Source organism: Mercenaria mercenaria, chromosome 9 (genome assembly GCF_021730395.1).
Source record: "Mercenaria mercenaria strain notata chromosome 9, MADL_Memer_1, whole genome shotgun sequence".
Taxonomy (NCBI): domain Eukaryota; kingdom Metazoa; phylum Mollusca; class Bivalvia; order Venerida; family Veneridae; genus Mercenaria; species Mercenaria mercenaria.
In genome coordinates, this window is record NC_069369.1 from 72573071 (window position 1) to 72600080 (window position 27010).

At 33.4% G+C, this 27010-nt stretch overlaps 1 protein-coding gene across 3 annotated transcripts in view; it reads right to left on the reverse strand.

The window, feature by feature from the left end:
- Positions 1–21361: 21361 nt before the first annotated feature.
- Positions 21362–27010, reverse strand: part of LOC123547447 (matrix metallopeptidase-21-like) — an 82457-nt gene continuing 76808 nt past the window's right edge. For all 3 annotated transcript variants that reach the window (XM_045334570.2, XM_045334571.2, XM_045334568.2), the window contains exon 7: positions 21362–26700. In XM_045334570.2, the coding sequence (XP_045190505.1) occupies positions 26380–26700 (321 nt within the window). In that variant the 3' untranslated portion in view covers positions 21362–26379. The remainder of the gene's footprint in view (positions 26701–27010) is intronic.

Genomic DNA, 27010 nt, shown 5'->3' on the forward strand with positions numbered 1-27010 from the left:
ATTATCACTGTTGCTAACTTGACATTGCAAAAAAGGCGAAATGGGAAGGTCAAATAAAGTTGTTTGGCATTTTCAGATATGCGGGAATCACTTAATATAATACATGTATAATGTTGTTTAAAAGGGATATTAACATAATTTTTACCAAAAGCTGAAAAAAGAAAGAGCTACATTGAAAAAACAAAAACAATTCTTAAAATTTCAGAGAACAAATTGCAAAAACTGGTTAGTTTATATAGAACTTAAAAACATTTTTCTTTCAAATTTAAAAGACAACAAATATGTTTATTAAAAATGTAAAGGTAAACCGTTTTGAAAATTAACAATTAATCAATGACTTTACACCTAAAACAAGATTGTTATAAAAACAAGAGTTTGCCTATTTAATAAGGGCCACTTGGAAAATTTGTGACGGAAACAACGTTTAAAATCGTCAAGATTAAAATCTAGGTCTCTATATATTCAGCAACTATCTTTCTTGAAATTGATATATCTAATCTAGAATGTAAGATTACATGTTTATAAGGAGTAGGTCAAAAGATAATGAAAATTCGTTTTGTTGATAGGTGCAATTATGTCATTCCTTGAATAAATGTTGATGAAATACCGCTCATGCTCAGACAGATTTTACAAATTGCTAAGAAAGCATAATGTCGTTACAGAGATGTTACAGCATAATAACAAATCAAAGAAGCTGTAAGATAAAATACTATCTGTAAGAGGCGATTAATAGGGTCTTAACACTTGGTTTTGCTGTAACTCTGTGATTCCAGCAGGTATGCAAATTTTGATTCCATATCTCATGTATTTATTTCGATGTAAATGAGCTGTGAAACCAAAATTTGTAGTCCTGTTTGGCACCATTTAACCTATACTGTGTTGGTGCGCCGTAAAACCCAAATAAATAAATAAATTTATAGATTAGAATCGAGTAATCCATCTTCTACAATAACCACTGTTGTCCGAAGTAATTTAAGTGCATCACTTTTCCAGAAGGGGCCAGGCACAGTGAGCTAAAATGCCATAGAGGCTGAATTAAGCATATAACTGAGCACACACACACACACACATATATGCCAGCCTGGTTTTTCTTTAACTAGATTTCAAATCAGACAAAAAATGCGTTTGCACCTTCGATAAACCGGAAGTAAAGGTGTAACGGTATTTATCTGGATAACGTAGAATAACGGCTAGAATCGGTATACGGAAAAGAAAATCGTTTCATGAATTAATGGCAACCCGTGAGATGATTCATTAATACTGCAAAGCCGCTATCGTTGAAATGTTATCAAAATTGTTATTTTCCCATAGACACCCATTAGGAAAACTTGTGAGGTCCGAATTTTTCAAATCAGTTTAGCATCAAGCACACCCATTAGGAAAACTTGTGAGGTCCGAATTTTTCAAATCAGTTTAGCAAAAACAAATCAAGCACACAACCGTATCTTTTTTATTTGAAGTATATACTAACGTTTTGAAAAATCTTGGTTTGGTCGAATTCTTTATTGTAGAGAAAATTTTGATCAAAACGTGCAGAACTATCTTAAAACAAATACCTGTTTAGAACCATAAAAGTATAATTATCTGATTCTAGAGTCACTTTAAAAATCTGAAACAAAATTAAATTCATGATAAGAACAATCATACAAGATTACGAAACCTCATTTTCCACAGGTGTCTTGTAGCATCTGATAAAGATTGATACATTTTATCGTGAAATAAGAAGTGAATGAAAGCAGACAGAGGTAAAAGTAACAGCTTCCGTTAATTAAGATACTGCAAAATTCGGTTGATCAATGAAAGATTTTTTTTCGATATGTTTGCAACGTTGTCACAATTGGCCTGATATTAGGAGTTACTGTAACTTGTTGAAAGCTGTGCATCCCGTGTCCAAATTCTAAATTTAGGTAGAAAGTACGATGCGTGTTAATTCTTGTATAAATGGTCCCTAGCCCTAGGTGTGATAACAAGTAGTTCACAGTTCATGAGTATTCAGAAATGTTACAATATCTTATTTCGATTGGTACCTTATTTCGATGACTAAGATCATTGACAGGATAAGGTAGACAAACAGTTCCCCCAAATGGCCGTGCATAAAGTCTAAATATGTCCTTCCACATCTTATACACATACCAGGCATATGGATCCGCGGAGAAAAATTTGCGGTCGGCGATCAAACAGACAAACACATTCTAGTAGCATTGCAGACAATAGTGGTGTAACTGCACATACAGGACATAGACCTATAATCTCTAGGGAAACCGCCGTGGCCGCGTGAGGGTAAGGTAAATATCCTTAGGTTTTTACATTTAAAGCGATATAGATCTATCACAACTTACATTAAATATTAACTTTTGGTAATCACGAACCAATGTGGAAACTGAAGAGTTATAAAGCTAAAGATAGATGCAAGTAAGGAAAAAAGATAATTCTCTAGCTAGCGATTCCAATACCTGTTTCCTATCAAACTTTATTTTAGACATGCTGTGTATAGATTTACAAATTCTTTATGTAGTCCTAGATACCCATCAACAGCATGGAGAATAAATTTCATATCATTATATACAATTCAAAAACATTACTATGAAAAAAGCAGTGTTTTATTTTCAAAATTAAAATGTTTATATCGATTTCATGTTGATGGAAGGACAACTAGTTTAAAAGATTTAAATCAGAATGAGTTACAGTTATAAACTAATTTCAGATAATAAAATATCTTATTTTATAATATAATACATTTTCATTAATTTAGAACAGCCCCCCTACACCTTTTGTTGATTGCAAGTACTAAAATAGTAAAAAAAGAATAAACAGATTCAAGATATAGGAAGTAATAAATTACGTTAATGTAAAAACAATATATAGTAAAACGTTTTTATATCAAGACATTTCCTTCTTAAGAAAAATATTTTGGCAAATATTGATAATGTCTTTCATGACGTTCCTGTTTTTATTCAGAACAGTTAATCTTATCTTGAATTTAAGATTGCGTGTTGTAACGATACTGAAAATGCGTTTTGTGGATAGATGCAGTTATATAAGTCTTAGCATAAAAGTTGCTGTGATACCGCTCTTTCTCGTAAATATTAATTTTAATAAATTTCTCAGAAAGAATAATGTTAAATAAATGTTACAGGGACATAACAGGAGATTGTAGACCGTTACAGATTATTCCACATTATAGAGATAATACATAAAAGTTTGAATTATGAATAATTATTAAGTCTAATTAAATAAATTAGTTCCACAATTCAAACTGAAATTTAAATATAATGTTACTTGTGCCATATCACATATCGTATATAAAAACAAGAAAAAACTCTTCAGTATTTACTTTGAAAATGACATTACAATGATATTATTTAACCATATAGTAAAATTATTGTTCCATTTAAATGGTGTCATACAGGTAGGCTATTTATTTTTGTCATTGATTGAACTCTAGTACTAAATTTACTTTATATCAGGCTTGTTTTTATCTGGGGACCATACGCCGCTTTTCATGGAATTGCGCTTTGTGTATCATTGAATACAAGTGCAGATGTCTCTATATCTTTTTTTGTTACTTGTAACATGTGTAAATGTTAAGTTCTGCGCAACCCGGGGCTAGAGGGCGTGGACGATAGCTTGCATTTCCACTACTGGCCATGAACATGTTCAATCAAACCGAGTCTGAAACATATTAATGTCGTGTTGAGCGACCTGTGATTTTCCACTTTTTCTATTTTCTTAGACACATACTACTGTCAATTCAGACGAAATCATCTGACCTGTAAACACTAGTTTAGAACCATGAAACTACAATAATCGGATCTTAGACTTTACTCCAGTGTAGATGTTATCTAGAGTTATTACTACACTGTTATTAAACACACTGAACTGCTTTAAAAAAGCTTACATTACAAGCGGTGGTCAAAATCGTAAAGATTTTATTAACAGTATTTGCATGTGTGCAAAATCAAGTAAAGCAGACACTACACTTGAATTACCAATATGTTTCCGTTGTAGAAATAACTTATTTTGTAAAAACGACGTAAGACTCCTTTGTATCCAAAATGAGTCGAATAACTTGCCATAAATAACCGACACTTTTTATAATGAGATAAGTGACTGTTTTTCAGGGTTTGTTTTTAATTTCAAGATAACTCCATCCTACAGAAAAAGTAACTCATCTGTAAAACTTCCAGTCCTTTTCCACCTACCTACCTACTTAATAAGAAATGTCAAAGCAAACTTTAGTTCCACTTATGTTGCGAATCAAATTCACATCTCCTGTGCACTTTTAAACATACTTTAGTGATTGAAGGGAAATGTCACTTGAAACTTGTGGAATTTCTAACATACTTCAAGCCAACCTTAGGTCTATATTGCAAAAGCATTTTTTGACCTGAAGGAAATTTACATAATATTGAAAATAAATAACGCAATATCAAGACATTTTAATGCATATTTAGAACACAATAATACATCAAACACAGAGATCCGATAGCAAATACAAGGTTTCAAGAAGTCCCCAAGTCGACCCTTTAATATTGTATTTAAAAATCAATGCATGAACTATATTCAAATAATTTACAAAGAAAAAGTGGACATTGCTATGGATAAACACCACAAGAGAGTTTATACCTATAAACGGTGCGCCCCAAAACTTATTCTTAATCCAATCCATGTTCCAAAGTTACAGGACAATGGACATAAATGAATATAAACGTTTCCTATGACAAACGCAATGGACACAACAAAAGTCATGCGCTTAATGTAATGATACACTTTTCTATGTATGAGGCATAGTACAATTTTGCAATTAAATACGACGAAAATGTTGTATGCTGCACGGAAAAATATACTCGGGCTATGCCCTCGTGAAGTTATTCCGTCTAATGTAGAACACTGAGCCCGCATGAAATGATTTTTTCGGACGTGCAACACATTCGTCGACTCGTCCAATATGATGCTTTCCTGGTGGTAAATTGTTGATACGAAATGGTTTTCGTATTTAGTTTATAGAAAAGCCGTCTTCTGCAAATACAAAATAATGTTTGAAATGCAGAAAACGTGTCGGTAGCGTTCGAAATGATAAACAAATGTTACATACTATGTAGTATTTGCACTTCGGAATGATACACAAATTTGAAAAATCTACGTGAGGTTTGCACATATGTATTATCTTTGTTCACATCTTATGTTATCTCTCATGGCCAAATTGTTTCAACTTCTTTTGAAATAAAAGTATTCTGGTTTGTCACCCGTACCGCTGTAAAAGATTAGCTCAGATAAACTTTACGCATAATGCAAAACATAACAGAGCGGGCCACTGGCACCAGACCAGAAAGAAAATGCTACTGTACATGTTATACACCACCCCTAGGTATACTATAAGAATAATGGTAACGAAGGAGAAAATGTACTTACCCACTTCCATCGCGCATTTCTCATCTAAATCGCGCAGTTCCGTAAATGGGTACTATACATTTTGAACATGTGGTAATTTTTCTTCCGTCATGCACCACTCACATTGTCTCAATATTTCATAATGCAGAGAAAAAAAATGGATACACTTCCCTTATGAAGTCGTTTACTAGGTCATACGTATTTACACGTTTTCAACTCAAAATTTCACTACTTACAAAATTACCTTTCTACTTTCTGATTATGTTGTTTTAGCTTAAGCTCACGTTTTTCTGATACTAGATCTGATACTAGAAACACTAAATTATGGAAGCCGGAGTTAAGATTACAAAACATGGTCTTGAATGTTTACAAACATGATGTTTACAAAAACGAACTGTAGAAGACACGGCCGTGTGCACATGTTAGGCGAAATGTAAACAAACGAAACCAAAACGTAAAATATTCACATTTATACAATGAAACTCGAAATGATGAATAAAAGTCATCTTAGAAATGATTTTGAATTTAAAACTCGTACAATGGTACACATTCGTATTGTTTATTTAATTCACATTACACATTTATGTTGCATATGCACATTCTAGCGTACACGTGTTTTAAATGACGATTGACATACATTTCTATATCAGCCAATCAAAATAATATTATTATCTAAACCGGAGCAACATTAAGAAATTTTCTGTAACTTTGATGAAAATATAAACTATGCGAAATGTATCTGTGATAAGAAATATTAAAGCAATAAGACCAGTGCACGATGGAAGATAAATTAGCCGCTTGTTCAATACCCATTTACGGAACTGCGCGTTGCAAGTGAGGAAAGCGCGAGTGAAATAGGTTAGTATATCTTTCCGGTCATTACCATAGTTCTTATAGTATACTTAGGGGTAGAATGTAACATGTACAGTGTTTCTTTTCTGGTCTGGTGCCAGTGGAGCGGGCAATATACGGCCAATGTTAAAGATAAAAGGAAGTCCAGCACCACAACTGATAAGGATGTAGTCATGTTTCGAAACTAACATTTTACTGACCAATTAGTTAAACACAAAATGAGAAATGATAATCAGTATTCATAGTGAATTTTACTGTAGTTGACTACCAGCCAATATAACACATCTTGAAGTCAGTGTAAAATGTGCAAAAGAAGTAATGGCTTTTTTAAAAATATGAGGATAAGGGTGTGCGGTGGGAATAATATGTCAGTGGATTGGGGTTGTGGGTTTTTGTGGGGCTGCTGTCAATGAATTCTAAGGCAAAAAAGCTAATTCTTGTTAAAAATAGTGAACGTTTATGTTTGCTAAAATAGTGAACGTTTATGTGGACAGAATCCGGGTGTGATGTGGGTTATTGCATTCTGCATATGGTCTAATAACCACATACCTATATTCCAAGTTTCAAGTCAATCTAACCCGTGAAGGCGCTCTGCACATTGTCTCATCAGCACATATCTATATGCTTCGTTGAAAGTCAATGTCTTGAATCATTTTCAAGTTATTCTATGGACGCGAAATTTGATGGACAGACGGACAGATGCAGTCACATAATACATCCCGCTTTTCCACAACCAAATAATCAAACTGGTGGCGAAGCATGATTTTAATCTTTTCCCATGACACAAGATGTAACAAAATTCGTTTCTGGTAGCGTAAAGAAGTTGTAAAGGAAACAGATTTAATATCATTGCCACAACGTATGGTGATCTCCCTTACATCTTCACATAAATATTGCTGTAGAATAAACACAAAACTGAAAAGGCTGAGTATAAAGTTTTATGATATTTCATACGCTTAGATCTTTAAAAGTTTTTTTTTCTGTTTAGAAAGTATATACATTCGTAAACCCATAATGTTTGAAATGTTCTTTCCATAAATAAATAGTTAGAGCAAAACTTAGCATAGAGCTTGGGAATAGTAAAAAATAGGTTACTAAAGGAAATAGAATGTCTTAGCCATCACTTAATTACGAAGGCTAACAAGTAGGGGTTGCACTATATATTTTACGTTTTTCTACATTTGGTAAGTATTCTCTACTTGAGGAATCGATGCCACATGACTTAAATATATCTTAAAATTAATTATATGCATACATACATGTATGTGCAATGCCAGATGGTTATACCCCTTAAACGGTTATAAAATTGAAACAAAACCAACCATCTGTGACACGGTTCCTTCAAGCAAAGAATACTGTATGAAATGCAGAAAAAAACTTTTTATGTTATCCTCACTTTAACACATAGTCTGTTAGATGACGAACTTCTTAGTTAAAACCTTTACTGGGTAAGAGGTTTCATTTCTCGCATGTAAGTTCAATAACTTTCTTTACAAGTAATAAGATTAAATATTATAAAATTTTGCACATCCGTGCAGTCTGATCACGATCTGCATTGTTCGCCATTCAGTCAGTATCTTTGTGAAAGCAGAATTGCAGAATAGCATGTTTAAGGGAACTGATCAGCTGGACTTACTGTAACTATTTCTGTTGCTGTCAGGAGTAATGTATCCCGACATAAGCAATGAGAGTTTAATCTGTTTTCATATCTGATGTATATGGATGTCAATAGCCGTCTTAACTTGCTCTCTCATGCTGAAATATTCTAAAATATGGCGTAGCATGAGCAAAAGCTGTTTAGATTGATAAAATTGAAAGAACATGTTGCATCATTATAGTGGGTTTGTCTAGTCTGGCTCTCAAACAGTCCTGATTTGGTAACTATTTCACACTGCAGTTCAAAATATCACGACAGGTTATAACCATTATCAATATTGATTTGGTAATTATATCTAACTGTATTTATAAGAAAATTATTATAGCATTGTCTTATGGTGAACATATATAAATGTCTTAACTTACCGATATAAACGTAAGCCAGCCATTTACTAGTAGTTTCGCGCTGTTTAGAATGTTTTGAACTGTCAGTTCTGAGTAAACCATACAAATGTCTTGTGACTAGGGATTTTCTTCAAATGTCGAAATCATTCGTCATCAATGCGGATCTTGGAATCAGGAAAATAGCACAGCATATTTTTAGTTGTCAGTGCCCCTTTTTATTTCCTGTCGTTTACCCCGATTCATTTGGGTCTGTTAAAATTGTTTGCATCAAATGCTAAAACAAACCTATAGGTATGAAGTTCACATTCTGAACCCCGCCGTGAAAATAATGCTAAGATGGTCTAAACCGTAAGGAGAACTTCAAGCATCCGCTACAGCCTAGCTAGGATCATTTACCAGTTCATCTGCTACAGCAAGGAGTATATTGACAAGCTATTTAAGTTATGTTAGGTATTTCATATTTACATGTATGTACAACTTTTGTAAGCCTCTAAAATGACCACAGTAATACAAGTCACTTTACTTCTGTAGATGTCCAGTGCTTCTAAGCGATATGTACGCACAGGCACTTGGTATGAATGAAAAGAGTATATAAACATCTCAATGAAAAGTACACACGCATTCTCCTTGACGAGTAGAATACTGATAAAACATGTACAGATATATGTGCTGAAAGCACAAATTTGTGGTTATATAATGGTGACATTTTCCACATATAACATTCTTCGTAAATAATCTGTAAATTCTGTACGTAACGAATTATTCATTTTGTTACATTATCTGAAGTAATAACATAAGTACAATAACAGCCATAGTCTATTAGGTAATATCATTAACTCAAAGCAAACGTTTGAACTCGAGTTGGGCTTCTTCTTGGTCTCTAGGGGACAGCAGTCAATGAAACGACTTTTAACAGCTATTCATGTGACAGTTTTGAATATTTTGCATTTGAAAGACGTCAACGGAATTTCAACAATTTTATGTTTGATTTTGACAGTACATTCAAACTTCCGGGTCTTTTATATCTACGATAGAAGGCAATGAATAAAAGATGAATGTTTGACATATTCTTGCTTTGTGTTTAAAATCAACGGATATCTGTCAACCCAAGTCGTTCTTTGCTTAGAAAGAGTCAACATACAAATTCAAAACTACAAAATGACCACCATACATACAACAAAATAAAACATGTACTCCTACTATAAAATAGATTTATAACAGACATACGCCTGGCAAATAGTTTCATGCAAGTATCGAGAAGCGAGAAAATATTTCACTCAACAAGATGCATTTATGGTAAGCGTGAGGATGACAGAAGTGTTAGTCAATATCAAGCGCATTAACTTAAGATATTGGAACTTTTGTTGCCGTAAGAAATCAGTTTTGATCTTAAATTTTGTTTTAAAAAGTTCAGATGCGAAGGAGTTATATAACGAGGGCGCGATATAAGTATATGCACCTGAACGAAAAATGATTTTATATACCGGCAAATCACTGGTTTGGATAAATTGTTTCGATTTTAACACGATATCAAGGTTTATTGACTACATCTTTGATAACATCCTCCAACCTTTTTCCATTTTTGTCTGGTTGTCTTTTCCAACGCACCGCTATGCCTTTGTTGAGCTATTATGATATTTGTGACAAATTTAAAAACTAACAGTGATTTTGTTTAACAAATACTTTATAGCAAAAGAGTGTTTTACCACTATTTATGCACGATGGGCGGTTATACGTTGGGCGTAATAATTTTACGAGGGCGCAGCCCGAGTGAAATTATTTGCCGACGTATTACTGCCCGAGTGTATCAGTTGTGTTCAAACACGATTTTGCTATAAATTATTTCGATTCTAATATGTTCTTAATCTAAAATGAACCGGAACCAGGCTGCGAGGTTAGTCACGTTTATTTTGGCTCTCACATTTCTATCAATTTCAACTGTTTTCGAAAAGATTGACGATTCAAATTTATATTCATTATGTAAAGCGGTTCGTTTCCTATTTAGATTTGGTAAAATTTAGATAGATTGACATTGACATTTTCCGATTTCAGCAAATACTAAATTTGCTTTTTGAAATTTTATTTATCGATAACAGCCATTACTGTGTACATATTTTCACACTTTATTGGCGATATATATATCCAATCCATTGTTCGAAGTAGAAGTAAGATAATCCGCCCCGGGGTACAGTTGAGCGACTAACGGCTCTAGCTTTTGCGGTGGTGCGATTTTCTTTTCGCTAATTCCTTTTGTACAATTAAATATTCTTGTGTCCAGTTCACAAAATTAACGTTAACGACAACTATATTATGTGATTTCGGTTGCCACCCGGTTCATATCTTTATTTTGTCACTCTGTGTATCAAGGCATATAACTGAATTCACATAACCCAAAAGTCGAGATAGAGAGCTAAAGTATACGAGACAGCCTAGTTAGATTTAGCATAGAAGTTTAGAATGTAATTATGAAATATCTCATCTTGAATATTTAAAAAAATTTTTTTTTCATCAGGACTGATTTGAGCTGTAGGCTACAGATATCTTATATTTTGGCTGTGTCTGTGCGTTGTGCTTAGTATTTTTCAGGTCCTTCAGAAACCATGTCCTCCAAGGAACCGGCCACTCCGCAGACTGTATCCAACCAGGACAGCGTCAGACGTGGCACCAAGCGCAGTAAACTCCGACAACCTGGCTCTGAATCCTCCGTTGATGGAGACCTGTCGTACCTAGACCTTGATACGGGCAACATTCTCTCAGCTGCACGTGAGAACGATGAAGTAATACTTACCTCAACAGAGTTCGATAAGCTCGTGAGTAAAATCGATAAAATGCAGCAAAATTTTGATAAGTTTGGCAAATTAGAGGAGTGTCTTAGTAAGTTAGATAAACTGGATAAACTAGATGTTATTGAGAGAAGTGTACGAGATCTCAATGTTAAGGTCTATGACATGGATGAGAGACTTCGCGCTGTTGAGACAAATAGTAAGGAGGTTCAGCGTTCAACGGAGTTCCTTAGTACTGGATATGACACTCTTAGAGCCCAGCAACTTAATAACCAGAAATCCATTGATGAACATTCTAAAATCATTGAGACTTTGTCTTCTGAAAATGAAACCCTGAAAAAGTCCATTAGCGATATTAGATATCTCCATGATGAGCTTAAGGCTCAACTCATGGACAGTAAGTGCAGAGAAATGCGTGACAATTTAGTGTTTACAAACATTAACGAAGTGATGCAAACGAGTAGAACGGGTGCGCAGTTCGAGGACACGGAACATGTGTTAACAGACTTTTTGTCTTCAAAACTCAATTTACATTCCATTAAATTTGAACGTGTGCACAGAATTCCCACGCGTCGGGATCCAGAACGCGCCACCCCACGTCCTATAGTCGCAAAATTCTCCTTTTTTAAGGACAGGGAAGAAGTTCGTCGGTCTGGGTACCCGTTATGGCATTAATGAACAGTTTCCGGAAGAAATCGAGAAAAAGCGGCGTGAACTTTATCCTCTTATAAGATACTTCCGTGCACAGAACAAGCGGACTGTACTTGTGCGCGACAGGTTGTTCGTCGACGGTAGGGAAGTAAGAGCCGGGGAGGTTGATATCTCCCAGGAGCAGAGAATGCCACGTGGACCGTCAACCGGAAGCAGAGGCCGTGGACGCGGGGGCGATTGGCGACCCCAACAGCGGTGGACCCCATCTCAGCCTTCCGGCGGCAGAGCTCAACCGCAAGGATACGGCCGGTCACCAGGCACCGGAAATGCGACCGACTCCACGCACTTATAAGGGGGCCGTGGTGGACTTTCATACTCTTGCCTCCATGTTTGTGGCTTAACAGCAAAACTGAACATCCCTGAATTTGTCAGTCATGTAAAGTCTGTTGATATCTTTTCTTGTTTTGAAACCCATTGTGATGATTTTGATCTAATTACCATTGACAATTATGATTGTTTTCTTAAAAATCGTTCTCAAATAACATCCAAAAAGTCCGGTGGTATAGCAACTTTTATTAAGAAAGATATTTCAAAGTTTTTCTCTATAATCACAACTGAATGTGAATATATACAATGGTTTAAGCTATCTAAAGCTGTTTTTAATGCTGATGAAGATGTAATATTCGGTGCAGTATATGTACTCCCTGAAGGTTCAAAATATTTTAATCAAAACCTACTTGATAATTTTTATGCTGAGATTGAAAACTTTAACTCCAATAATAAGTACGTGATATTACTTGGAGATTTTAATGCCAGAACATCTAATATTGCAGATATTGCAGAAGTAGACCAAAGATTATTTGAATTTATAAATATGGACACGTCTGATATTTTTGATATGTATTTGCGTGAGAAACTACAAAAAAGTAATATGTGCTTTGAACGTTGTTCTCAAGATAGTCATGTTAACCGTTTTGGTAGATTATTGACCGAGTTTTGTCGTGCTAATGATTTTGTTATATTGAATGGAAGATCATTTTCTGATAAAATTGGACATTTTACGTGTAAAGATACGTCTGTTATCGACTATGTAATATCATCGTGTGAGGCTATTTCTTTATTTAAAGATTTTAGTGTGAGCGAATACTGTCCTTTAATCTCAGATGTCCATTGTTGTATAAATCTTAAACTAAATACAGAATATTTCAATGTTAACCAATATGAGACAGGTAGTGAGAAAATACGTAAATGGGATAATAGTAAGAAACAAGATTTTATAGATAATATTAATATGCATATTATAGAAGATGCGTTGTAGAGACTCTGTGAAAACGATGCGGATTTTGACCAAACTAGTATTAATGAAATAGTGAGTTCTGTTGATTATGCTTTAGTTGACTCTGCCCGCACTACGTATGGTATATACAGTAATATCCAATCAAAGAAAAAATGCATTAAGAAACTGTCTGCTAAATGGTTTAATGATGACTGCAAAGCAGCTAGGAGTAACTATCACAGATGTAAACGCAGATACAGTTATGTTAAAAACAATGATACTAAAACAGAATTGTTACAGTCATCAAAAAATATAAAGCTATAATAAGAAAATCTGTTGTAACACATAAAAGAGAAGTTAGGAAAAAAATTAGAAATATGCGGAGTAAGTCGCCGAAGGAGTATTGGAAGTATATTAATAGTTTAAATACAAAAAGTAAGCAAACTAATGCTAACCCTGACGCCTTTTTTGAGTTTAAAAAATTTGAATGCTAGTTACGATAATGCAAATGAACACGTTGATGCTGATTTTCCAAATGTACATATAGATCATAATCTTAATGACGAAATTACAGTTGATGAAATATAAAAGTGTGTAAACAAATTAAAGTCCGGTAAGGCCAGTGGCCTAGATAATGTATCAGATGAATATATTAAAGCATCTTGTGCTATCTTGATGCCATTGTATCAGAAATTATTTAACAAAGTATTTGATACTGGGTTAATCCCAGAATCGTGGCTAGTTGGATCGATTGTGCATATTTTTGAAAATAAAGGGGCAAAGGATGACCCGCAAAATTATAGACCTATAACAATTCTGAGTTGTGTTGGAAAATTATTTACTGCTGTGTTGAACAATAGACTATCAGAATACCTAGAAACTTATAATTTGTAAACGAAACCCAAGCTGGTTTTAGGTAAAACCATTCAACTCTTGATTATATTTTTGTCTTGCACACTTTAGTTGAAGTTTTTAAACGTAGAAATAAGAAACTATTCTGTTGTTTTGTTGACTTCCAGAAAGCCTTTGACTCTGTATGGAGAATTGGTCTTTGGAGTAAGTTAGTGTGCTATGATATAGATGGTAAAATGTTACGTATCATAAAAAACATGTATAATGGCATAAAGTCATATATTTCTGTTAATAATAAGTTGTCAAATTTTTTCCCTTGTGCAAGAGGTGTGCGTCAGGGTGAAAATCTTTCACCGATACTTTTTTCTCTGTTCTTGAATGATTTGGAAAACTATTTGATGGAACATAATAACATAAGTGTAACTATATCAGATGAAAACTTAGATATGTATTTAAAATTAATAGTTATACTATACGCAGATGACACAGTTGTCTTTGCAAATTCTGAAGAAGATCTCACGTCTGTATTACATACTTTTAATGAATATTGTACACTATGGAAGTTAGATATTAATTTTGATAAAACTAAGGTTATGGTTTTTGGTGATCGATTTCATAGAAATAGAAATATTGTTGTTAATAATCACCAGATTGAAGTTGTAGATACATTCAAATATCTTGGTGTGGTTTTTTCAAAAAATAGAAATTTTGCAACAGCCAAAAAGCATATTGTTGAACAAGCACGAAAGGGTTTATTTAGCCTGTATAGAAAGATAAGAAATTTAGATTTATCAATAGATTATCAACTGAAACTATTTGATTCTACTTTATTACCCATCTTGACTTACGGATGTGAAGTATGGGGTTACTCAGATGTTAACTTGTTAGAAAAAGTGCATACTGACTTTATGAAACACATATTACATGTCAAACGTAGTACTCCACACATTATGCTTTATGGTGACCTTGGTAGATACCCTATTTGTATAGCTATTAAAAAGAGGATAATTGGATTTTGGTATAATGTTATTACAAATAATGATAAACTATCGTCTTTTATGTATAAATTTATGTATTCGGACTACATCAGAAACGACACAATGTACAGTTGGTTATCATATGTAAAATCTATTTTAGATGAATGTGGTTTAGATTATGTATGGCTTAACCAAGGTTTCAATGGTTCTAGAGAGCTTTTGTTAGCTAATATTGAAAAATGTCTTCAAGATCAGTATATGCAAACCTGGCATAGCAACGTTTTTGAATCTAATAAATGTTTAAATTGCCGTATGTACAAAACCGAACATAAATATGAACATTATTTTGATGCACTATCACCATACTATGTTCAGACAATTGTCAATTTTAGAATGTGTAATAACCATCTACCTATTGAAAAGCTAAGATGGGCAAATATAGAACGTAATGACAGAATTTGTAATGTTTGTAATTTACGAGAAGTAGGTGATGAATTTCACTATTTATTTAAGTGTACTCATTTTAATGAGTTACGCAAAAAGCTAATTCCTGAACGGTATCTAAGAAACATTAATTGTATAAGTTTTGACTCTTTGATGAATGAAAAGGACGAAAATATTCTTTACAAGTTAGGCAATTTTTTAAATGTCGTTATGAAACATTTTAAGAAACCAGCCGGCAGGCAACATACCACAAAATTAAACTTTTAACTTGAAATAGTGTAGCTCAACTTGTTTTCTACCACTGTTAAGTGTTAACTTATATTACCTTATATTTTGCAATCTGTATTATATACTACCCGCAGCCTGGTTAATATGTTTGTAATTATTGAATTATTATACCTCTTATCTCATTTGTATGTGCTGAGTGTACTAATAAACTGTTTTTAAACTGTTTTTAAAACAATGAGTATTATTTACATTGACTGGACCCTATAAATCGTCTTTTTAAAAGTCTCCAAAGGACAAAATGCCGCCAAAGATAATAAGGAAATCGTACAAAAACAATTGATGTGATCACGCATACAATGGTAGAAAATTCCTTTTCGCTTTGCTTTATGTTATATTTGGTTTTAATGCGTGGGGCAGGGTGTTCATGATCATGCTTTTATTACGTCATCATCTTTAACTTTGTGTATACAGTTTTACAGAATATAGATTTTCTCTGTTATGACGCGCATATACCGCGTGAAAACTGTTGATGTTTTCCTTAAACGAAATATTTTAATGAATAAGTAACTTGAATAACTACATTTTAACTGTTAATATTAGAACTTGATTTGTTTCATATAATTATATTTACATAAACAATTATGGTTTGCTCTTAGTGTCTTTAAGAATGAAAATAAATATCAGAAACAACGTTATCGCCATCAATCATTGAAAACTACGCAACAAATTCGTCTAAGTTTCAATCATCATCATTATCATTATCTTCCACAGCAATATAAACACCTCCACCACATAAACATCATAATCAACAAACCAGGTTATCTTCGGACTGGACAATGTTTTTAATCTTGGTCATCAGCAAAAACATCATTAATTTGAAAACAAACGATGATGATGATGCTACGACGGCCATGGTGATTGTGTTACTGATGGTGATGTTGATGCAGGTAATGATCATTATGATGACATTGATAATTATTATAATTGTTGTTTTGTTTTTGGCGATGATGATAATGATGATGATGATGATGATGAAGCTGACGGTGAAAATGATTATGATCATAATGGTTGTCGTGATGATAATTGTTGTCGTGATGATGATGGTTATGGTGATGAATATAATGCTGGTGATGATGATTGTGGTTATTGTGGCGGAAGTGATGAAATTGAAGACGATGGTGATGATGGTTGTGGTTGTGGATGAAAGTGGGGATAGTGACGATGATGACATTAATCAAAATAATATTATTAAAATTTCTGTTACACTTAAAAGTATCGAAAAGAAATACACAGTAAATGAATTTATCAGGCAAAGAATAAAGAAACAGTTTGCAGGTGTAACAATGGAAACACGTCGGAAGTGTCAAAACACATGACCCAAAAGCTTTCTACTGATTAAACCTTTTTCCAAAGCATAAGCCAATTTAGTCTACTGTTTTCTGTCGTCTCTCAAGAAATCTAACTGATCAGAAGACAAGATAATTAGATGGGTGATAAAGGAGTCCCCTGCATGATGCAGTGGAATGATGCCATGACTGGCAGCCCAATGTGTTTGATGTATATTGTAAACACAGTTAATGTTTTTGTGAGTCTATTGCATCTAAATAGCTGCTGTCCAAATTGGTAGGTTGATTTCTGTTGAGAAATTCAAATTTGATGTTAAAATAATTTTTTTAAAATGTTCATATTTTTCTGGTGCAGATGATGTTAATTTAAAAAAAACAACACAAGTTAATAAACATAATTTATTTGAAGTCTAATCTCGAAACAAATGTTTTAAATACACTTCATTACAATCATCAAAGCAACTTCATTTTCCTTATATAAATCATTATCATTGCCATACACATGCCATTTTTTTTCAATGACCACGTAAGTATGAAAACATCATGTCGGTATTGTCATTATCATCATTATTGTCATAATCTTCTTCTTCTTCTTTATTATCACTATTAGCAGCAGCAGCAATAACAAAAACAAAATCTGTAAAACAAAATTGTCACAAAAAAAGGAGTGTACCTATATATCACTGTTTTTTCCCTTTCTCGAATCAACAAAATAACAAAATCATAATCGTCGTCTAGTATACAGAAACTGAGAATCGTTTATCTAAGCAGTGACTTACAACTGACAATAATGAAAGCACCTAATGCACCAGAATAGTTGGTTTGTGTAAACTCGGTTCATACTTAGAGCTGATATGGCAACAATTTCAAACTGCAATTAAAAATGTAACACCAAGCTCTTTATTGCTCTGATAATGATATACAATAATGTACTTGTAACAAAATATGCAAGATCAATGTCTTGCGGTGCGTATATTTATGATAATATTCTACTTATGACAATCTTCTGTCATTAACCGATATAAACATTAGAGAGATTCTGATGAGCATACCTAAGAATTTATTGGATACCTGCCGAACAATATGAATGTCTTCTTTCTGTGAAAAGAGTCACGTCGTCACAATTTAGGTCATACGGCGACTTTTCCAGTTTTTCGTGGTAAAGGAGAACCTTAGGTGTCCTTCCAAGCATAATTTCAGGTATGGAAAGGTAAATGGAGAGAACTACAAACCTTCCGTAAGGCACCTGGATGGCTTCCGAATATACATAGTATATATACATAGTATACATTTCAGCAACACTTATGGCAAATATATAAAGAGAGGTTATATCATTATTCTTGCATAAAGTCTGTCTTTTTTATTTCCCGGGCAAAAATTGTGTTTAAATAAGGCATTCACATGCTGTAAATACGTGTTGTTTGTGTTGTCTTTCAATTGCTTTGTCAGGGCCGAATATTTATTCTTGCAATAATGAACATATTGTACCACCATTTTTCCATAAAAATATTTTTATTGTAGCATAAAAGTCGCAGTCCAATCCAAGGTATTTTTTGCTACATCAGCCATCTGTCATTACCCCGTACAAGGCTGACCCTCGCTTGCTGCTCTGTTTACTCTCTTTGGACCTTGACATGAGAAAAAGCTACTTTTCGTCGCCAACCGTGAATATACTGAAACGCATGTAACTTGTGACATTCTTTATTTTTAAGAATCACATCAGCCTTGCTGGGAAGTTTTAATTGTTATATGTTTATTTGATTTCGTCATTCGATATCGTACTCAAAATAATCCGTACGAAACTTTTATTTGTAAAACTGTGTCCTCGATTAACGACTTTTTATGCGGTATTCAACAATATCGTTAATGTCACGTTTGTTATGAAGAGAAATTAGAAATACCCAGTTTGATAGTGTTGTGATTTGTGCGCCCCGGTTATAACTATTCAAAACATGCTGACCGTTTCCAAGAACAACCAGAATGGTAAATGAAAATTGTGCTGGATTCGTATAATCGTCAACTATTAAACGATATTATTTAATGTTTGTGAGGTGTGCAAAAATAGCGATGTTACACGTTTGTTTTGTGTATTTACGTCTGCAGAAGCCTTTGGAATATGTTAGTGACCTCGACCTTTGATACCAATCAACAACAATCAATCAGGCATTTGCAGACGTAACAAAACAAGTGTGTTATCCCCTTGTTTTACATAACAGTAGCCACATAAGGTATATGCGCACGTATTACAATGAATTGTACAAGAGTACTTCATTTCTAACACTCCTTGCTCCGTGTTGTTGATATGTGTCATCCTTCAAAACCGATTACAAATTATACACTGTATAGTCGTTGTTTTAGTTAAAAATATATTATCTGATGCGAAGCAGGTATTAAAATTAATAGCTGGAACATTCTCGTCGACATTCTTGCATCAATCTCTAGCATGAATATAGCATCTGGCTGTCACTTGTGTTTCTTTAGTTTCCACCTTAGTAGATTAATTAGATTCGCTATTTCTAAATGTTTTTAATTTTTCATTTAGATTTGATATATCTTAAACGATAAGGAATCCTGGCTGTTTTATTTAAAATTACATATTTCATTGTCTAGTTATTTTGTTTGCCATTCTTGTTTTTGCTAATTTTGAAGTTTGTTTTATTTGCTGTTGCACCATTATCTCTGTCCATTGTTCTTGCTCATATATCAGAGAAAAAATCTCCCTTAGCTTTTAAAGATCTACGATTTTAAAATAGTCTTTATCCAAGGAAAGTTGCGCAAAACAATCACTCTCCTCACCTCATTCCTGATGCAATTCATCGCCCCGAGGTCATGTGGAGCTAACGTCATTTCGCCTTCAGCTTATTCTTTGTTGTGTTATATTAGATACGTTACATCTGATTTTTTTCTTTTTTTTTTTTTGTCTTTTTTTGTGTGTCTGATTTTAATGCAACAGCATTTCAAATTATGTTTTGCGATACGCCCTGTTGACGCCTCCCATAATCTAAAGTTCAAATGATGTTTTTGCATAGCGGATTAACCCTTAGCCTGCTAAATTTCTAAAATGGACTTGTCTATTATTCAATTTGGCCAATACCATTCATTATTCTAAGGGCTGTTCACCAAAAATTTACTGACTGAATAGCGATCAGTGCAGACCATGATCAGCCTGCACGGACTGGTCGCAAAGGTAGAATAGGCTAAAGGTTAAAATGACTGTGAAGACCATAGCATTCGATTATTTACAATCATGAAATTTGCGTCATTTTACATGTACCTGGCTTTTGACTTGGTTATTAACTTGGTGAAAAATATAAAATGATCTATGTGCGTACAAATTATTTTTTTTTAGTATGAAAGTCTTCGTTTGGTAATAACTACAGATAGTGAGTCAAGAAATGTTTTATGGAGTCGTTAGGAATTCATTTGTTATAATGCAAGTCAATAGAAAATTCAAAAGAAAAAAATATATACCTAAATTAATAAGTAGGAAAGCGGTGCAAATTCATGAAGCAACAGTTTTATATTCAATGTTGTAATTCCAATCATTTTACTCAACAAGGAATAAATTATTCTTTAATGGCTGTTGACATATTTATGATATGTCACATCATATGTTACGTCACAATGCATGTTTCTGGTAACATCCTATAAGAAACACAAATATTGCATATCATAACGCGACGCTTCGGGGTACATAAAATACCTACAAATTTAGTTTATACTACTAATATTAATTTATCTCAGCTCGATTTTGATGAAAGCTTTAAGGTTATTTTAACCACTCTCGAGTCCGCTCCCTTGAAAAACCAGTACTAGTTTTATGTAAGAAGGAGTGGTCGTGACTAGAGTTGGGCTCGAACCTATGACTCTCGGGTTGAGTGGCCGACACCTTGACCACCAGACCACCGCTCCGCTCGAAACACCTACAACTTTGACGTGTTCCTTCAAAACTTTGATTCTTGGCGGCAAAGTTCCGTGTTTCAAAAGTATATTGTTCTCGATTATTTGACAGTGAGTAATTCTTTATAGAGCTTTTAATTTCTGATTTGACTTTGCATATGTTTTAGTAAAAAGCTGATCCTGGACTCAAACTTGTCTTTTTACAGGCTTGTTTTTATTCCGTTGACTTTAGATACGCAATTCCGCCGTTAAAAGATCTGAATATTGAACAAATTCATTACAAATGCTTGTTTGCGTCACCTTTTTGTACGCATTGGTTCAAATCTTGATTTATGCAATCTGTTCTTATGACGTTAATGCTCTTTTTTGTTTGTTAAACTTACATTTAGTACACAGACTATTACCTGACCAATATATATCCGTTACTGCGTGTAGCTTCACCTTTTTGTTACACGAATGAACAAACATTATCTATCGCACTGAGTGCGTATTAATTTTTGTTGTCCGACATGAAGTATATATATCGTATCTTAATCACCTTTTACCACTGTGTCCAGGTACATTGTATCGTTTAATAGATATCTATATTCCCAGTGTGATACTGTTAGTAACTTCTGTCCCTTGTATAACCTTTGGAGCAAAGAAAGTACAACAAAAACATTTATAGTTAGGACATTTATTTTAAATGACATATTGTGAACAAGCCAGTAACAAAGCATGTAAATAAATAATGACAGTTGGCGAGTGACGGAAAAGGAAGGGATAATGACAAGAAAACACTAGAAATGGTATTCTCTTTAACTGTCTGGAACAGCTAAAATTTCAGAATGTTTTCGGTAGTTCAATATATTTGATTCAAGTTTTATGCAAGATATACTTAGAAATAATTTGTTTCCAAATGAAAGATGTCATTGTAAATATACACAAACGTATTAGTTAACAGGATATGTGCAGAAGTGTTCAAAATATTCATACGTTTTAACACAGCAGTATGACAATTCTTAGAGATTTGTGGTTGACAGAAACAAAATAAAGATAAATGGAAACTTTAAATAGAATAAAATCAATAGAAACGCAGAGACGCCGCCAGTAGGGATCTACATTTAATTAAACCATACGACGTCATGTTTAGATAACTGCACGTTATTTTGGTCACAGCGACCTTTCGAGGCACGGCCTATTAATGATTTTATTCTACTTTATTGCACTTTTGTATGACCGATTAAAGGAACGCTTTTTATTCTATGTCACGACAAATTTCCAAATTATCTTGTACGAAAGAAAGTGCATATTAAATGAAATTTCAAGTAAAATTTGAAGTACAAGATCAAGAAAAAATCGGTATTTAACTAAATAGCCTATCCTTGTTTTAAAATATTTAAAGCTTTTTTCATATAAATACCAGAAAATAAAAATGGTACTTGCACAGAAAAAGATTAAATTTGATAGTCATACAAATACCGTATCTTTCTATAGCTATACATTTGCTTTTATTTAAAGAACTGCCATGTATATGCATAGCAATGTTGACAATCAGAATGAAATAATCTGAGGAAAAGTTTCATTGCAAGGCCTAAGGTAGACCAGAAAAAGACAAAAGAATGTTCTGTTCTCACTGCACTAAAATATATAGCAGAAGTCCCCTAATTTCATTACGATATTAAGAACAAACCTTAAACATTTGAAGTAAGTACTCGTCTAAATTAAATATAAACTGTTATTTGGTAACTTGCTCAGAACAACAAGACTCCTTGCTTTTCCTATCAGAGCATAATTAATTAGATAACAAAATACTTATATATATATTAGCAAAAATGAAAAAGACAATCAAGAAAGATGGAGAATGTTCTTCATCGGAAGTCTTAAAAGTGACTGTTTAAGGGCAATGTTGGTGTTTAGCAAACAATAATTACCTATGGCATAGCTTGTCGGTCAAAAGTCAAACCTATTGCCCGAGGTCCGAAGAACTGTTTGTCAATGATTTTGAAAATTGGCGGGCAAACTATTCAATACGTGTTTTATTACATGACATCAGAAATGCAGTTTCAAGATTTTTTCTTTAGGGGTTGACCTTCAGTCAAGCAAATTTTAGTGTTGAACTATATACTGGTCAATAGCACAAACTATGGACTGGCGATTTATATAAGTATTTACTATACCATAACATGTAGAACGACGACATCAAAATAACTTAAAACTGGCAAAATGCATAAACATTAAATCAGAAAACAATAAAATACTGCTCTGTTTTCAACAACAATATACTTTATAAAATGTAACACAAATCACAAAATGTAAAATTAAAAGAAAAATATACACAGGCATAATTAATGACTTTACATTTCAATTCAGATTAAATAACATTATCAAAATAATTGTATTTTAATCACAAAACTTATCCTCTTTTACAATGCTTTAGAAATGACGTACAAAAGCATTTCCTAATTAAACTGTTTATACAAGGTTGAAGTAGAATATATATTAAATCAAATATGAATAAATGCTGTTATGGAAAGACTGTTTAACATGATTTTGTATCTTTCTTTTGCATGAGTGTTAAGGTGGCGGACCCGCAACGACAATCGGGAAATTACGTTTTCACCGCGTGCAACTTCGGTATTCTCCGGGGTTCTTTTTACGGAAAACATTGTTAGCGAAGAATACCAAATTGCATACCGAGAAAACATTATCCCATGGAAATTGCTGAGTGTCGTTACCAGCCAAATACCTTAATAGAAAATTGCCATTTAAATTTGATAGCTGCCAAATATTTTCTCTTTTGTCGTTTTATTTTTGTAATTCGTATTATTAACTTTGCTGCATTTGTAAATTTAGTAGACCATTACTAGAACTGCCATAGTCGGAGATAAAATCTTGTCAGACTGAAGTGTTTTAACGTTACTTCAACGTCTGTAAGCAAGACAATGCGCAGAAATTGGTGGTCTTAAATGTTAAAATATCAAATAGAATAGATAAAAAACACTTTATGGCTCGACACAATTTAGGCATAAATAAACTTTCCGTCTTCAGAACTTTTCGAGACTTTTATCACAGTCCTTCTTTCCACAAAGTTCGTATGTAAACTATCGTAAACTGGAGAGCACATTTTAACGTTATTGTCATGGTATATATTGTAGTAACCTAAATTTTCTTCGAAAATGTTCAATGAAAGAAGAGATTCTAGAATCCTACTTGCAAATCAGAAATGTATTTTCAACAAAATAATCTTTCCATTTCCAGTGTGGAAATAGATATTTGTTCTTCTAACCAAAATGGAAATCATTACAGTATTTTTCAAATTTCAGACAAAAAAGAGACATCCGTTCTAATTAAAAATAGTAATGTATACCTATCACTTCAACGTTGAAAAGCATGCTCTAGAGAAAGCTTAATGTGCTCCTAGAAGGCACGATATATGCATACTTATTTATCTCCCTTTTATTCCCAGAAGAACGTAGTCTTTGCAGTTTTCATTTCCGGTTTAAAAACGCTCGGTCATATCGTGTCGGTTTTTACATTTATCACAGAAACCAATGCAATGTACAAGCGTTAAACAGCCACAACATTTAAAGTTAAATCGTGACACACATTCTCTCCCGTAAATGTTCTTTTTGTTCATAAATATTAAGCTTACGATCTTTTTTTTTCGATTCAGACAAATGCCTTTATAAATAAATAACAAGAAATAAAATTCAAATAGTTTCCAAAATTGGAGGTTACAAAAAGGGTCAGATTCGAGGAATAGCAAGCAAAGCTTACGTAGAAAATGTGTGTAACATGATAATATTGACTATCAAATATATACTGACAACGCAAAAAATGAAAAGCCTGAAGGCTCATCAGCGTTTTTTTAAACTGACAGTCGGACGACGTTACGTATTACAAAAAATCAGTTGTTTGCATTAATTTATTCACACACAAATAATTACTGTCTGTAGATTAAAGTCGAAATATTACAGATACTCCTGAACAAAATCTGTCAGCATCAAAGTTTGCTAAACAGTATTAAAGTTGAAAATATTTTTAATTACTGTGTAGATTTTTAGTTTATTGGGTTTGATCAAAATCAGAATTAATTATATTTCATGAACTTTCTAATACAAGTATCTACAATGCTTATCAGCATTTCAGGTCAACAAATAACCGCCTTGCTAAAAACATGATACAGGCTGACTAGGTAAGATTTTAATGGATGATTAAGCAATATTCTAGTGTAATACATATTTTTAATGTATTGGGAATGTGCAGTTCTATAGTACCTTATCTGTCCTTACAATGTATATGTTTGATTATGGATTGGACATTATCATGATCACGTGATACTTTACTGTTAAAATAGTACTGAAGGAACAATATCTGACCAAGCTTTTTAAAAGCTTTAGCGCGTTTCCTTGGCTAACACCATTATATCTCAAACGTTTTATCTCGTATTTACTTTCCTAAGGAATGTTTGTATGTTGTAAACTTGTGCGCAGCTGAGAAATGACGTCATTAAGATTGTAAAACAGTGTGACATTGTAATGGTTCATGCGGATATTAAACAAACAAAATGTCATTTTTCTGGGCCTAATATATTGTGTTAGGAAACGTTTTTTTTCGTCTATACATATTTGTTAAACATCTTTACAACTTTATTTTGTACATGAAGTGAAATCACTTAATTCAAAAGAAACTTTTCGTTTTGACTCTTCGTTTAAGTTTTCATGCATGTTTTAAACCATCATTATCTATAAATATTAATCAAAACCGAACAAATTCAAATTATGAACAACATATGTCAAAGGTGATCAAATCAAAAGCATGGCGGCGCTTTTGTAAATGCTTATGCTATGCTTCTGTGCATAAGCGGTAAAAACGAAAAATGAAAATATATACAATGACTCTATGAATTATACTGGCATTTGTCTACTCCTCTTCACAGTGACTTCAATCACAGTCTTTCAAACAACTCTGACACCGTTAATCATTTACTTATGCAACACTTTTTGCATCGAATGAGTTTGTCTTTGTTTCTTGACTGTCTTTTTACAGTCTCTTCCGTGCAAAACTATTCTATTAACTTCTCTAACTGTTCGTTCTTTTCCAGATAAAATACTGTTACTAATTCTTTGGTAGAACAACGCAAGTAACCACAAGGTGTTATACACAACATATGGTTTTTCTTCGATTGTATTACATATCGTTTTGATATCCAGTGATCCACATTTTAAGCAGATTCAATATTGGAATTGATATGTCCAACAATCACCATCAATCTTTTTATGACCATGTTTCCGTATAACACCCTTGACAACAACGTCTACATAATTATGCTTGCATCTAAACCGCAACGCCAGCACTTTATTGATTTTCAGAGTCGTTTTCCCGCCAAGGACATTTATCACATGACCTGCACGCGCATGCCCACAAGATGGGAAGCAATTTAAAACGACATGAACTGCAATAGATAACAACCGCACGACAACAATGGATATGCTTTTCAATATTTCAAATCAAAATATGAATAATCGTTCTTAACACTACTGTTTGGCTTTGTACATTGTTATTTACAAAAAAATGCCGTCTCTTTAGTTTGCCTATCGATCTTACATATACTACAGCAGTCATCATATTTTCTGTCAATTACTTGACTTTGGGTATCACGTTACTTAAGAGAATAATTTTACTTATAAGTCATGTCAGGTACCCTTTTGAAAATCAAATAAATGCGTCGAATGTGTTGTAACATCGCAAATGTCAAACCATTTGTCAAACCATTTTCCTATGTATTTCACACTGTTAGTCGTGTGTTTTTGTCGCGGATGGAAAGCAATATTTTGCCAGACGTCCTCATCTTTAATAAAAAACTGTGACTCGTCAATGTGGGAATAATAAACGGCGTCAATATTATCTGGGAGTGTCTGGCTGCCTTCTGACGCGGGAAATTCATCCTGTATCTTGTTTTTCCTCAGACAACATCCTCGAGATTCTTCTGGAACCTTTGGGTCAAACACGTAAACCTGGCGATGTACAGAAATACACTTATAAAAATATATGCATTTTCACATGACATAAAATATATGAAATTAATCTTCGATTAAGAGAAGTTCTTAACCCTTAGCCTGCTGGCGGCAAGTGATTCAGCTTTGCGACCAGTGCAGACCAAGATCAGCCTGCACATCGCTGTTCAGTCAGTAAATTTTCAGCGAACACCCCTTTTAACAGTTAATGGTTCTGTCCAAACTGAAACATGGACAAGTTCATTATAGAAATTTAGCAGGGTAAGGGTTAAAGAACAGAAAGCAGCTTTATCATTCTCGGAAAAAATAT